At 33.8% G+C, this 13,837-nt stretch overlaps 1 protein-coding gene across 1 annotated transcript; it reads left to right on the plus strand.

Moving 5' to 3' along the window:
• Nucleotides 1-1,311: 1,311 nt before the first annotated feature.
• Nucleotides 1,312-7,228, plus strand: LOC138326235 (alpha-N-acetylgalactosamine-specific lectin-like). Its single transcript, XM_069272360.1, has 6 exons — nt 1,312-1,737; nt 3,763-3,840; nt 4,145-4,227; nt 5,378-5,501; nt 6,689-6,900; nt 7,038-7,228. The coding sequence occupies exons 1-6, from the start codon at nt 1,593-1,595 to the stop codon at nt 7,062-7,064; spliced, it is 669 nt and encodes a 222-aa protein (XP_069128461.1). The 5' UTR covers nt 1,312-1,592; the 3' UTR covers nt 7,065-7,228.
• Nucleotides 7,229-13,837: the final 6,609 nt, after the last annotated feature.

The following is a 13,837-nucleotide window of genomic DNA, read 5'->3' on the forward strand; positions in this document are numbered from 1 at the left end:
TTTCCATGGTAACGTAAACCGTTGTTCTGGTTGGTTAATACTAGCTTAGTTAGTTATCGGTAATGTATTGATATCTCATATTTTTTAAATCATATATCTTATTGACCAAACAGCACCACTAATTAATTGTCTTCATATTAGACCAATGTGAAGGTTGTGTCAGTGTCAGACATTGAATGTTGAATACCTATAAACGCGTTAATGCTGACGGCGGGAGATGGATTTCTTCCATAAATACACAGGAAGGGTCCATCCATCATTAACTAGATACCTATGGGGTGTTGATTAAAGTCTAGGAGACGCGGTTTGACGCTTATCTAATTTGTATGCATAGACGTTTACAGAGGTGCTATTTACCCGTATACTTGGTATTGAAGGAGGTGGACCACAGGTCACCAAATGAGGTAAGACTAATTTGTGAGCTGTTTTAATTAACAGGGGATTAGGATACTGTGAATGACTTCAGTGTGATAGTTTCAAAAACAAATTTATTATTTCAGAAATCCTGTTCACATTTTATAGTTTTCTTTATAGTCATAATGTGAGTTGTCGAGAACAGGTGCAATGGTGAAAAATCTATGAGGATGAGTTTTTTCCGTCTGTGACTAAAACGATGGGAACATAATGATAATCGCTGGTATTAATTATGATCTGATGTTATTTAAGTATTTAAGGAGCACTTCTGTATCAGAGTATGGAATGCTCGGCATTTAGAAAAAAAGTTTTTTGTTTTGTTTTTATTGCTCCGGTGGAAGAGACTTTATTTTAATATGTCAATTAACAGCTCTCATGTGTGAAGGTATCCCACACATATGCTTTTGACTATTCTTAAAATAATTCCTTCAGCAAATCAAAAATCATCAAGAAAGAAATCTGCTGAACAATCAAAAGTTGTGTTGGTAGTATCAACTACCCACAGATAGTTTTCAAATGATGGAAGTTTCACACTAATACATATCATTCTGGGATTTCAGAAATACAAAAATAGGGTCTAAAACCATCCTGTTCATTTTAAAAGAATAACCATTAAATTTACTACTCACACTTTTTCCCTTAGATATCCTAGAATTCTCTTTTAGTCGTGCAAGTTCACTGGATTGATACGCGTGTTGGATTTTTTTCCCAACATGGCGGTACCCATATGAAAGATAAGCTTTGAATTAAAAAACTAATTAGTTTCTATCTCGTTGATATTTCGTTGACAAATGAAATGCATCATGTCCGCCATCTTTGATCCAAGTGGTATGCTTCAAGAAACGAATCACTTGTAACGGTTCGGGTCGACTTGCACAACCTGAGATGTGTGTTAATATCATATGAGATTTTATTGAACTAATCTTTAATTTTTAAGTTTTGCTCCTTGATTAATAATGATAATTATAAAGATATAAATTAATATCCTATTTATAATGATTTCTGCTGTTTAATGTTAATGTTTTATTTCTATCTTGTTTGTTTAAAAAAATTGATGGGAGTGAAAATATCTTCCGAGTCAGAACATCAATAGACATACAATGTATAATTTTCATTATGACAATTAGTCTACTAGATAAGGTCCAATTAATGTTCTACATTTTTAATGTGTTATTAGCATGTGGGTACCACGCCTCCTGCTTGGACTATTGATCGTGTGCTATTTTGGCAAGGTGAAAGGTCAAATACCAACAACACCTCTAGTAGCACGACGACCAGTAACCGGAATTCCAAATATCAAACAGTATCTGCCATACCCTGCCTGTGAGTACCAAACGAGAAAAAAACATCAACCCATGCGATTTTTATGCCAATTCCATCCATACATTATCATTTGGTTCGATTCAGTTACATGTATGGTCCCTAGCTTTAGACACATTCTAACTGTACAAAGTGCAGACGACTTTCAAACAGAAACACTTTTTCAGACTTAAATAATTATATTCGGGTTTGTTGTAGGGTTAATGATGCGTAAATTTTAAAACCTTATATTGTTATTATATATGCCTATGACTGGACACGGAGATCAATGATGCATGAAGGGTTATAGATAACAACATTTGCGTTTTTGACTTTCATGTTTTATCAAGCATTAATATTGTGAGTAATTTTATATATGAAAAAAACTCACATCAATGTATACATCTGTATTCAATTTTTCTTTCTCTACAAATTAACTTCAGTTTTACTTTGTATTTTCCCTGGGATATTTCGTCTTTGTGTATGTTATTTTCCATGCGGGTAGATATTCATTGTGACGTTACTATTTTATGAACAGACTTTTCTCTGAAAAGATTTACGTTACGCTCGCAAACTTTGTCGTCACAATCAATGCTTACACGCAACGGCACATAACTCTGTAATATGGAAAGACACAATTAGTGTTATGAGCTGTGAGTTAGTTATTTATGATGTAAACTGAAGTGAAAAGACATATCTTTCTCAGTATATTCTCAGAAAGTTCATGATAAAAGCCATAAATCAATTAGGTTTTTTTTTTTGTTTTTTCATTGTTTTTTTTTTTTTTAAACATTTTTTTCCTTCATAGATATCTTTCATACTTATTCCCAATTTCCAAAATAATTAGGCATGAATTTCCGTAATTTTACTTACTTTTACAATAAAAACAAATTGAGTTGTGGCTCATTGATATCTTATCCAATAATGCAGTTTGGCCAATGACTGTGCCGCTTGTAAAATCCCTGCGAAAATGTTTTGTATTTATGACGTCATAATACGTGACGTACAATTATTTCGGTCTATGGAAAAATAACCTCAAAGATCTAACCAATAGAAATGGGTGTAACATATGAAATTAAATCATAAATATATATAGAGTGATGCAGTAACTATGATATGACGTCATTATACAGTAGGTAGCTAGGACGCCTTGAAGATGTCCAGGAGGGCTGAAAATGTTAACGGCGAGATACTTGTCGTGAAGATTTTTTTTATCAAATAAATAGATACATATATGAATATCTATTCCTTAATATTCTTTTTCTTAAATTGAGTTTCTAATGGTGAGTTTAATTAAACATATAAAACTTTCAATGCCGGTTGTAAATTCTGCATATATACTGTATTATAAAAGAAAATTTGTTAATTAAATGACCAATGTAAAGAATCAATTTTAATAGCTTACTATGCAAGTTTTTTACACAAATTTTATATTAAAACAAATCCCAATATTCAGGAAAATACAAATAATGAAAAATGTCAGCAAAGACAAAAAAAAAGACAAAAAAGAGAAGAGCGAAAACATTAACTGGAACCCGTCTTTTACTATAGTCGTCATTTACTAATTTACTAGAGAAATTAAACCCTCACTAATATTAGTAACTGTACAGTATATCAGTAGTGGTGTACCTAATCAACCTGAATCACCAAAAGGACCCATAAAAATCGAAATGTGTTTTGTTATCCATGCCATGATTGTTTGACGCAATTGTGGATTGCGTTCATCAAGTAATTATTTCATAAGTTAATTTATGGATATGCATAGATAAGCTGAAATGCTTAACTATGCTGAAAACATTTATTCGAAATTTCAAGCTATTAATATTGTAGAATATTTCATTACAACAACATATTTAAAAAGGCCCAGCGCTGTAACGCAGTTCCGTCTTTGCATTTTACGTTGTGACGTCATAATTTTGTGGGCACAATTCACGTCGTGTTCTCCGAAAAGTATGACGTTTCACATGACTTCACAATCAATACCTACCCGCGAGGGCCGATAACTCTGTAATATTTAAATACAGAATAGTTTTCTTTATTATTTTGCAGCGATAACAAAACTTCTCCTTGCCGGAGCTGTCGGATTTATAACTAACAAAGTTGTCCTCAAACCCGGAGATCCCATCGGTGCGTGTTCAATCTTGTAATAAATACATAATTCATTTTTACAATGATTTATAATTCTATTTTAAGTAATAGTCTAATTAGTAGATAAAATTATACTACTAAAGGAGTAAAATCACATAGATTTGTTTTTGTTCAAAACATTTCATTCGACAAATAATGTAGGATGAAAACGTTAACATACAATTTGAATTAAGTTTAGGTTTAGATATATTCATTTTTGGGAATATCAGAATGACTCTTATATAAAACATGAAAAAATATAAAATATGACACATGAATATATGTTTTTTTATATTTTCTGTAGAGAAATGCCCTGAGGGATGGTTTAAACGGAACGGCCGTTGTTATTTCTTCAGCGATAAGAAGGCAACTTGGTATGGATCTGAGGTAAGCCATTGTTTATGTACTGACATCGAGGCTATACCTGGTATAAATATAGGTATGAGTCTTGCCTCACCACAAGATGTGACAAAAAAAGTCATGAAAAATTTGTGTTCAGTGGCATTCTTAGTATGAACTGTACTAAACCCACTTTGAACCTCCCGTGTAGATCAGGAACAGACCAATTGTATCAAGTCCTTTTAAAGGTAATGCCTTAACCGAAAAGGCTATCATTTTTCTAAACATAACTGTAAGAGAGTTTGATAATTTTGTAGAATGACAAACGTTATAAACTAACAGTTGACACTATACTCCATAGACAATTTTATATAGGCAAATTAGGTGTTAATGTTAATTATACATCGGTTTATTTTGAATGTATATGAATGAGTGAGAGGTAACAACGAAAATATGATGAATATATCGGAATCTAATGTGAAAGTGGTGAAAGTTTATAATTGTAAAAATCAATTTAAATAAGGAAATTGGAGTGAGAGTTCTTCTGTGAAAGGAAAACATTGTTATATGTCTATTGAATAAAATATATAAAAAACAAAATATATATATAAACCAAAAAAACAAACAAAAAACAAACATACAGGAAACTTATAGTAATAAATTGACCACTCGACCACCGTGACCGCCAACAAAACCGACATGTCATCTCTGTAAACAACGTCGGTTAATCAGACTACAATCACAGGCGTCTTGTTCTGGTTTTGGAAAAATACAGTAACCTACCCCTATAATATAAACATGGTAGGGATGGGCTATTATATCTTTTTTTTCAAACTAGAAGCAAATGCCTGTGCTACAATGTCCGTTACGGTCTTAGTGTAGTGGAGTTTACACATAGGGTGCTCCGAATTCAAATACCACTCAATGGCATTTTCATTTTGACTTAAATAAAATTTGAAATAATATTCTATAAGCCTCATTGGGTAGATCAGCAGTCATAGACATGCTCATACCACAACAAAGGTCACCACAACATTTATTTTGATCAGCGATCTTTAACAAACATTCTAATCTATCAGTGTACTTCCCTTCGTTTTACTCCGTCTGTACTCACGGACAAAATGATTGATCAAAGTTACTTCCCTTAGTTTCACTCCGTCAGTATTGAAAATAACAATATCTCTTTTTGTTAAAATAGACATTATGCAGGATAAGAGGAGGTTACCTGGCTATACCTGACACTGCAGCGGAAAACGCCATCCTAAAGACATTAGCAGAATCAGAGAAACAGAGGCTCCAAGGCGGTTTGCCACATGTACCACGTAGGTTTTTTTTTATTTATTATTTGCATTCTTCTAAAAATAAAAAAGTACCAAATTTATATTGAATACACATTTGAGTAACCATATGATTGTATAAAGAATATACATGTAAATGTTTTTCTTTTCATATTACCTCAAATTGCCACAAACATAAATTCATGAAATGCGACAGTAATAAATTCCCGTTTTGAATTGCTATTCTTAAGGTTTTAGACCCTATTTAAACAAGTGATATTTTGTATTTGGGTATACTTGAACAACTAAGTTGATAAAAAGTGAGTATGCATCAGACATAACCTAATGTATTACTGTCGACTCGTACATAGTTTTGTTGCTTCTAAATTTTGGTAAAATATGCAAACAATTGTACATTTCAGTTTAGTAAATCCATAGGGTTCAGTACATAATTCTGTCACCAAATAATCATGCCAGCATATTTACTTGTGTGTATAACATGTACAAGGAGCGCTAGTTTGACCGGATTCGGCTTTACAAAAGTATGCGAATTGAATCCTTTTTTTACCTTGGCATGCAATTGGCAATTGCAAATGATGCAAATATAGCATATAGGAAGGCATTTCAATCATCTCAACTACTTCTAGTATATGCTTTTAGAAAAATGAACATAAAACAAAGACTAGGTTTAAAAAAAAGTTCAATCGTTATTTTAAAGCCTACCCTTAATATATCTTATTGTTATCACTGCGAGTTAGGTTTTCGTAATCAAAACAACGTTCCGCGAAAATAACAAGCAATACTTGCATATATCACATAATCCGTCTGATAATTTGTGATTAAGCCCATGTAATATTTTTCATATGTCACTAGTGCAATATTACCTGGAACGATTTTCATTGGCCAAAAATTCATTGCGACGTTAAGACAGAAACAATAAGTTGACGTCAGGCAAAATGACGTGACGTCAGGATTTCGAGGACGGTGGGACAAAATGGCGGTCTCCGCTTGATTTTCGCAAAACATTTAGACTTGAGATTCTCCAAAATGTTGGGTGCTGTAGTAATGCGATAAAAATGTATGTAAGATTTTGTTAAATTTTATATGAGATTTTATGAAACTCGTCTCGAAGTTTTTAAAACTTCTTAATAATAAACTCCTTTCATAAAACCTCATATGAAATAAACACTCTTTTTAAGATCTTATATAAATGTTTATTAATTTACACACAGATTTTGCACGATGGATGGGCTTGAGATCTCTCGATGGTACCACAATCCAAAAGATCATCAACAATGAAGCCCCTACCTTTACAGACTATGCGGCAAATCAACCAAGTGATCTCAATGATTATCCTTGCCTCAAGTTTGACGATATCGGTAAATTTCAGTGGAAGAATGATAAATGCCATCGAGCCTTCTTCTATATATGCGAGCGAAATTTGGTAAGCAAAGACTCAATTTCTTTAAATTCAGATATACCGATATATGTTGTGTGTGAAAAAAATCTCACCTTTAATGAAAATACCGAGTAATAACCAGAGATTGCTTGTGTAATATTTCCTTTTCATGTCTTTTACAGCACGAGCCTTTTGAGTACACTCCCTGAGGAAATTCCATTTACATGGCTCAAGAACCCTATTAAAAGAAGAAATGGTTTCGATTTTGCAACATTGTTTTGAAAACAACCGGTGTAAATGTTGTTTAAATTATTTTCAATCATTTAAAAATTTATACTCAAGCACATTGTTTATCTTAATTCCAATAAAAGAAACCGAACGAAGAAATAATTTCCATTAACTTCACCTTGTTGCGTTATCGATTATCAAATCCGAATACAATAGCTACAATAGTATCTAATGATACAAGTAAAGATATCTAACAAAAAGTAACTTTATAATAGATATTCAAATAGCAAAAATTCAAATTGTTTAACATCAAATTAATTAAAATTGAGTTTCAGCAATAAAACTGACAGCATATGTTGACACACAAATGTCTAAAGAGAAATACAATTTTTAAGGCATTTGCTTTAACAGAACTGGAATTCATAACACAGAACCAACTATACATTTTCACTGACAAAACTGGATTGTCTCTTATCATTGAGTGATATGAGAAGGAAATGAAGTTCCGGTGTAACGTTGAAAATGGACCCCCGTTGAAAAATGAAGTTCCGGTGTAACGTTGAAAATGGACCCCCGTTGAAAAATGACCCCGAAAACCGTTGAAAACTGAACTTTGGGCGCACTTTTTACACCGACCCGTTGAAAATAGACCCCGTTGAAAAGTGACCCCATAAGAGCTCGTTTTTACACAACAACACAACACGACACCACAACACCACGAAACCACACAGCATCACACAGCACAGCAACACACCAACAACACAACAACAATACACAACACAACACCACACAACAACACATCACATCACACAACAAAACACAACAAAATAACACAATATCACACAACAAAACATCAAACAACATAACATCACACAACATAACATCACACACCACAACAACGCATCACACTAAACACAGCATCACAAAACACACAACACAAGACAGCATTACACAACAATACGACACAACATCACAACAAAACATCACACAACACACAACACAACAACACCACAACACACAACCACGCAACAACAATACAACAACATCCAACAACAACACTACACAACACAACATCACACAACACAACATCACACAACACAACATCACACAACAGCACATCACACAACATAACACAAATACACATCACGCAAACACGCAACAAAACAACAACACAACCCAACAACAACACAAACACCACCACAAAACAACACACAACAACACACAACACATCACAACATATCAACAAAACATCAAACAACAACACATAACACAACACACAACACAACCACAATACACAACCACGCAACAACAATACAACACCACCCATAAACAAAACAATAACACACAACAACATCACACAACACAACACAACATCACACAACATAACACAACACAAAATCACACAACAAAACATCATACAACAACACAACACAACAACACACAACACAACCACAATACAACATACAACAACAATACAACAACACCTAACAACGCAACAATACACAGCAACACAAAACCCGACAACAACACAACAGTACACAACATAACGCAACAACACATCACAAAAACACCATGTAACAACGCTTTACACAAACACGGAATAACAGCACAACACACAACAACACAACACAAAAACACAGCCACACAGCACACAGCAACACACCAATGCCACACAACACAATAACATGACACAACCACACATAACAACACAACACAACACACAACAACACAACAACACAACAACACAACACCACATAACATAACAACACAACATCACACAACAACAAAACAACACACAACAACACCACAAACAAACAACACACAACACAAAAACACACAACCACAAAACAACAAAACACAACCATACGCAGAACACAACATAAGTGATCCATACGCAGATAAGGGAATAAATATATATGAAAAATTACTGAATATCTGACAAACGTAAAATCGTCGAAAATATAATCATAAAAAATCATTAAGAAACAAATTAATAATATCCCATAATTATAGTTTTGTAACACTATCCACTGGTACTCGGAAGTGAACACCACATAACAATTCCTTTTTATTTACTACGTTACCTCAGTGTCATATAGCAATTCCTCAGTCTGAGAACAATTAAATTAACATTATCTACACGGGCGAACAAAATAACTATAGAAAAAATGAAAGTTTTGTATTCTCCATAATAAACATACAAAATATTTAAATGAGGTATTTGATACGATGATAACAATACCAAATTTCAATTCAAATCGATGTGATTACGTAATTTAAATACCAGCACAGAAGGGTCGCTTATATTAGGAATGGCGATAACAGAATTCGAGAATTATGTTTGTGCAGAAACATATATACATGGAGATTGGAAACTCCTTCTTTGTCTATGTTGACAGGCAGAGGGACCTCCAGTTTATAGGCATTTTCCCTTGGCTAACTACATTTAAGTGTATTCTTTTTAACATGATACTTTTGCATCAACACAAAGTTTAAACATTATATCATGGTTTGATGTGATCAGTTTTCCCAATTGATGTTATTTAAATTGATTTTGAAAGTATGAAAATGAGCAATTTTACATGGTTTTTCGAAAATCAGGCATTCAAAACCGGAAGTGCATTTTGTTTTATTAACATATAAGTTAAAATATTATTTTTTCTTTCCAAAATCGTACTCAAACCATCTGAAAATTACTTAAATTTTATAACATATCAAAGTTATTCTGCTGTATTTAACTATTTAAGAGTTTATCTAAAAGCCCCTAGGGACATAGAGAGGTACATCTGCCTATCGTAAAATTTGCGAAGTTGCCAATCTCTATGTATATATGCTTCTGGTTTGTGCAACAGTTATATATGTGAATATACTAGGGTCATATTTCAACAGACCATCCGTTGATAGTTTGCCAAGGTCATTTTTCAACGGTAATTTTTCAACAGACCTGCCGTTGAGAATTGACCCTAGACACCGTCAATTTTCAACGGCATTCGGGGTCCGATTTCAACGTTGAAAACTGACCCGAGGTCAATTTTCAACGGAGATCCATTTTCAACGTTACACCGGAAGTGTATATTTAAGAAAAAATGTTATGTTACATAGTTATATATTTACATATAAACATATTCATTTTGGTCCTAAACAATGAGCTGTTTATATATCGTTTTTATTATGCACGCAGTCCTTATAGAATACCAAGTACAAAGTTCGCACGTTCTACAACCAAAACAAAGGACTTATACATGTACAAAGAAATCATTAAATACTTTGTCAATTTGTCAAACATTTGTCAATGTTTTTATTTCTGGTCTTTAAGCCTATTCCAAATCGGCTAGATACGTGGCTTAAATAAAAGCAAAGTGTAATAAATATGGTAGCACGTGGTTTTATTTGTTTTAATCGGTTTTAGAATGTGAAATCAAACGGAATTTTAAAAAATGTGTGTTTTCCAGAGCGACAAAAAGAACTAACGATACATAATTGATTAATGCACATTAGGTATACTCTGATGAAGCAATCCCTTGGGGCCGCGGTGGCAGAGTGGTTAAGTTGTCCTGACATATTACAACAAGGCCTCTACCTCTGAGTTGCGAGTTCGAATTTCATTAGGGACAGTTGCCAGGAACTAACAGCTGGTCGGTGGTTTTCTCCACAGCTACTCCAGCTTTCCTCCACCAACAAACCTGACACGTTCTTAAATTACATTGTTGTTAATAGGAAGGTAATAAATCCAAACCAGACCAAAACCACTAGTAAGTACACGTAGTTCTTAAACCTATCATTTACTATTATAAACTATATCAAAGAAATGCAAGTTTGATCCTTTGTTGATAACTCTGAAGCTGCATAAAGTTCGATACGTAAATTGACAAAATATCAAGTGTAACTTCTTAAAATTGTCAGAGCCGTCATTTTTAATACATTTTTTAGAATATAAAAAAGAGAGGAAATCGTTATGGTAAGAGTGTGATGTGAAAATTTCCGTTGTTTTAATTCACTGATTTGAACATTTTCAATTCAATATTATGACTAATAAACGTGTGAATAATAATTTCTTTGATGACAATGCAAGTGATCACTTATCGCTAATCTGACTTTTCACAGTATAAATGGCACATCTGGGTATGTCAGGTAATACAAACTTTAACAAAACGACATCATTGCTAATAACATTTCCAATAGAAATGAAAGAGATAAATACGAGTCATATTATTATAGTGCAGATCGAATGTAAGATACTTACGATAAGAAAAAGAGGAGTTGTAATGTTATGTCATTAGGTAGAACATATGTAATATGTGCGTTCGTGCTTTGTACCCAGTTACCTAACGTGTATAGGTGAAGCAATGATGGATGGGTGTTTAGGCACACGTAACCAGGAAGTGTGAAGGAATAACACATAAGACACCGTACACACACCTTGAAAAGGAAAATGTATGGTTTTTTTCTCAGTATGGTGTCATATCGTGAACAAATAGCAGGATTAATGCTGTTATATTTTTGACGTTGGGATTCCATATGTATTAAAATCTCCGTAAGAGAGAACTGTTAAAGTTGTGTAAATGGCTGTTATGCAGAACTGTCAATGTTTTGTGCTGTTATCTACAAGGTTATCTCTTCTTAAATACTTAAATATCAAACGAGAGGTAAAATAATTAAAACAAATACACATGTGGTATATCTATGATATAACGTGTCAGCTGCTGTCTTAGTGACTTGTAAGTGTCACCTAATCAACTTACATAATCAATTATGTATCCTATGTCTTTTTGCTTCATATGACAAAAATAAATTTAATAAAATTTGGTAATGAAAAAAAGCATTAATAAGACTGAAACTATTAGTTTAAAATGAATCAGAGTCATTGTCAGTAACCAATAATTATGATCAGCATAGCTAGGTCAAGTCAACGTCGGTTTCCCAAATAATCACTCATCATATGATATGCTACATAAAAATATGATTGGTAGATATGTTTAGACATAGACCGACTCACCCTTGTCTTATTGGCATCTTTTGGTTGATCTAATATTCCACGACTCCATCGATCTCATTATTTTTAGGGACATATGTCAACCTCTGATTGAAAACTTAATAAAAAACCGCTCTATTCCTACATCTTCAGGGGCGTAGGAAGCGGGGGGGGGGGGGGGGGGGGGGAGGGGGGCAACTGCCCCCCGTTCCCCAGGACGGGGGGGCAAACATGTCTTTTTGCCCCCCCCCCCCCATTTTCGCCGACTGAAAATTTCTAAACATGCTTATTTGAAAGAAAAAAGGGTCCTCCTGTACATTTTTCATACTTCATTCTAGAAAATTTTCCGCTGCGCGGCGCATTTCCAAAAAACGTTCAAGCACATAATGTCAAACCTTAAATAGTAAAAATTCCATACACACGAACTAGACTAAAATGTCCATCATGGGATTATATGTACTATTTAAAAAAAGTGTCTCTTAAAAGATCAATTTGTTAATATGTCTTAGCGAGACAATTAATTCATTTTTTATGTTACACAACAATGTGCCGATGGTGTGAAGCCGGTATATTCAGATCGAGTAGGGTTGCATAATGTTATAGCGACACACAATTATCATTTCTAAATGCAGGTAGCTTTAAATCGAAAAAGTACCGTGTTAAGAACGCTTTATAATCATTAAAATACCTCGTAAAACTCATCTCAGCCATTCTAAATCGTAATTTTTTTCCCGGGGGAGAACCCTGGTCATCCCTGACACCAAATTCTTGCGCCTTTGAGCGCTCGCAAAATCATCAAAATACATTGTAAAACTCATCTCAGCCATTCTAAATTACAATATTTTTCCCGGGGGTCACCCTCAGACCCCTAAAACACCAAAATCTCGCGCCTTCGACGCTCACACGCTAATTTAGCCAATTTGCGTATTCGTTAATTTCCTTTTAGTGACCCCACTGTTTATAAATGTGTACAGGGATTAGATTTAATGATATATGAAAAATGTACATAAAGCATATATGGTTGGGAGTGGGAGTTGAATGAATCTCCTCCTGTAGGTGCGGCGGGGGGGGTGTACAAAATATTGAGGACCCCCCCCCCCCCCCCCCCCCCCCCCCTTACGTTTCATCTTCCTACGCCACTGATCTTCATAACATAACAAAAGTTTTTGTTCGGTGCGTCTTCCTGTATATTTTGGTTCTGTTAATGTCACACAATGGTTATCTTAATGGCTGTTGCCGACCATGAAGCAGATACACAGACAAACATTTCCTAACCTGAAGTTTCAGGTCAAGAAATCTTGAAAATCTACAAATTTTATCATTCCCAGGTCACTTATTACGGTCAATTTTATTTATTTATTGTTCAAATTAGTCAAATTTACCTGGAAAGTACAGAAAAGTCAATTTCGAACCTGAAATTTGCCGCGAAATTTATTAGAAATTGACAATATTACAACTTCAACGAATTTTCATGTGAAAAAGTCATTTACAGTTTTTAAACTTGAAACTGACTATTTTTGTTGTTTCGGGTCAATTTCATGTCAGTTTGTTTTAATTTCAGTTCAATTTCATGATATGTCATTTGCTTATGTACCCTTTCTTATTCCCCTTTAATGTAGATCAAAGAAAATCAATTGTCACATCCTATAACTTTATAATCATTGGCTTCGAAGTTGGAAATCGCTCCATTGTAATCCTTAAATAAAACATTTGTTTGCCTGTCATGAGTTTTTGTTTCTTCTTAATTACATCCTATTTTATTTCGACATCGTCTAGGATGTA

The sequence above is a fragment of the Argopecten irradians genome, chromosome 6 (genome assembly GCF_041381155.1).
Source record: "Argopecten irradians isolate NY chromosome 6, Ai_NY, whole genome shotgun sequence".
Lineage (NCBI taxonomy): Eukaryota > Metazoa > Mollusca > Bivalvia > Pectinida > Pectinidae > Argopecten > Argopecten irradians.

Bases quoted from the DNA above. Each gene is read 5' to 3' on its own strand.
- LOC138326235 (XM_069272360.1), top strand. From the start codon at position 1,593: ATGTGGGTACCACGCCTCCTGCTTGGACTATTGATCGTGTGCTATTTT. The intron at 1,738-3,762 runs GTGAGTACCAAA...ATTATTTTGCAG, and splicing joins GTATCTGCCATACCCTGCCT to CGATAACAAAACTTCTCCTT. The intron at 5,502-6,688 runs GTAGGTTTTTTT...ATTTACACACAG, and splicing joins CGGTTTGCCACATGTACCAC to ATTTTGCACGATGGATGGGC.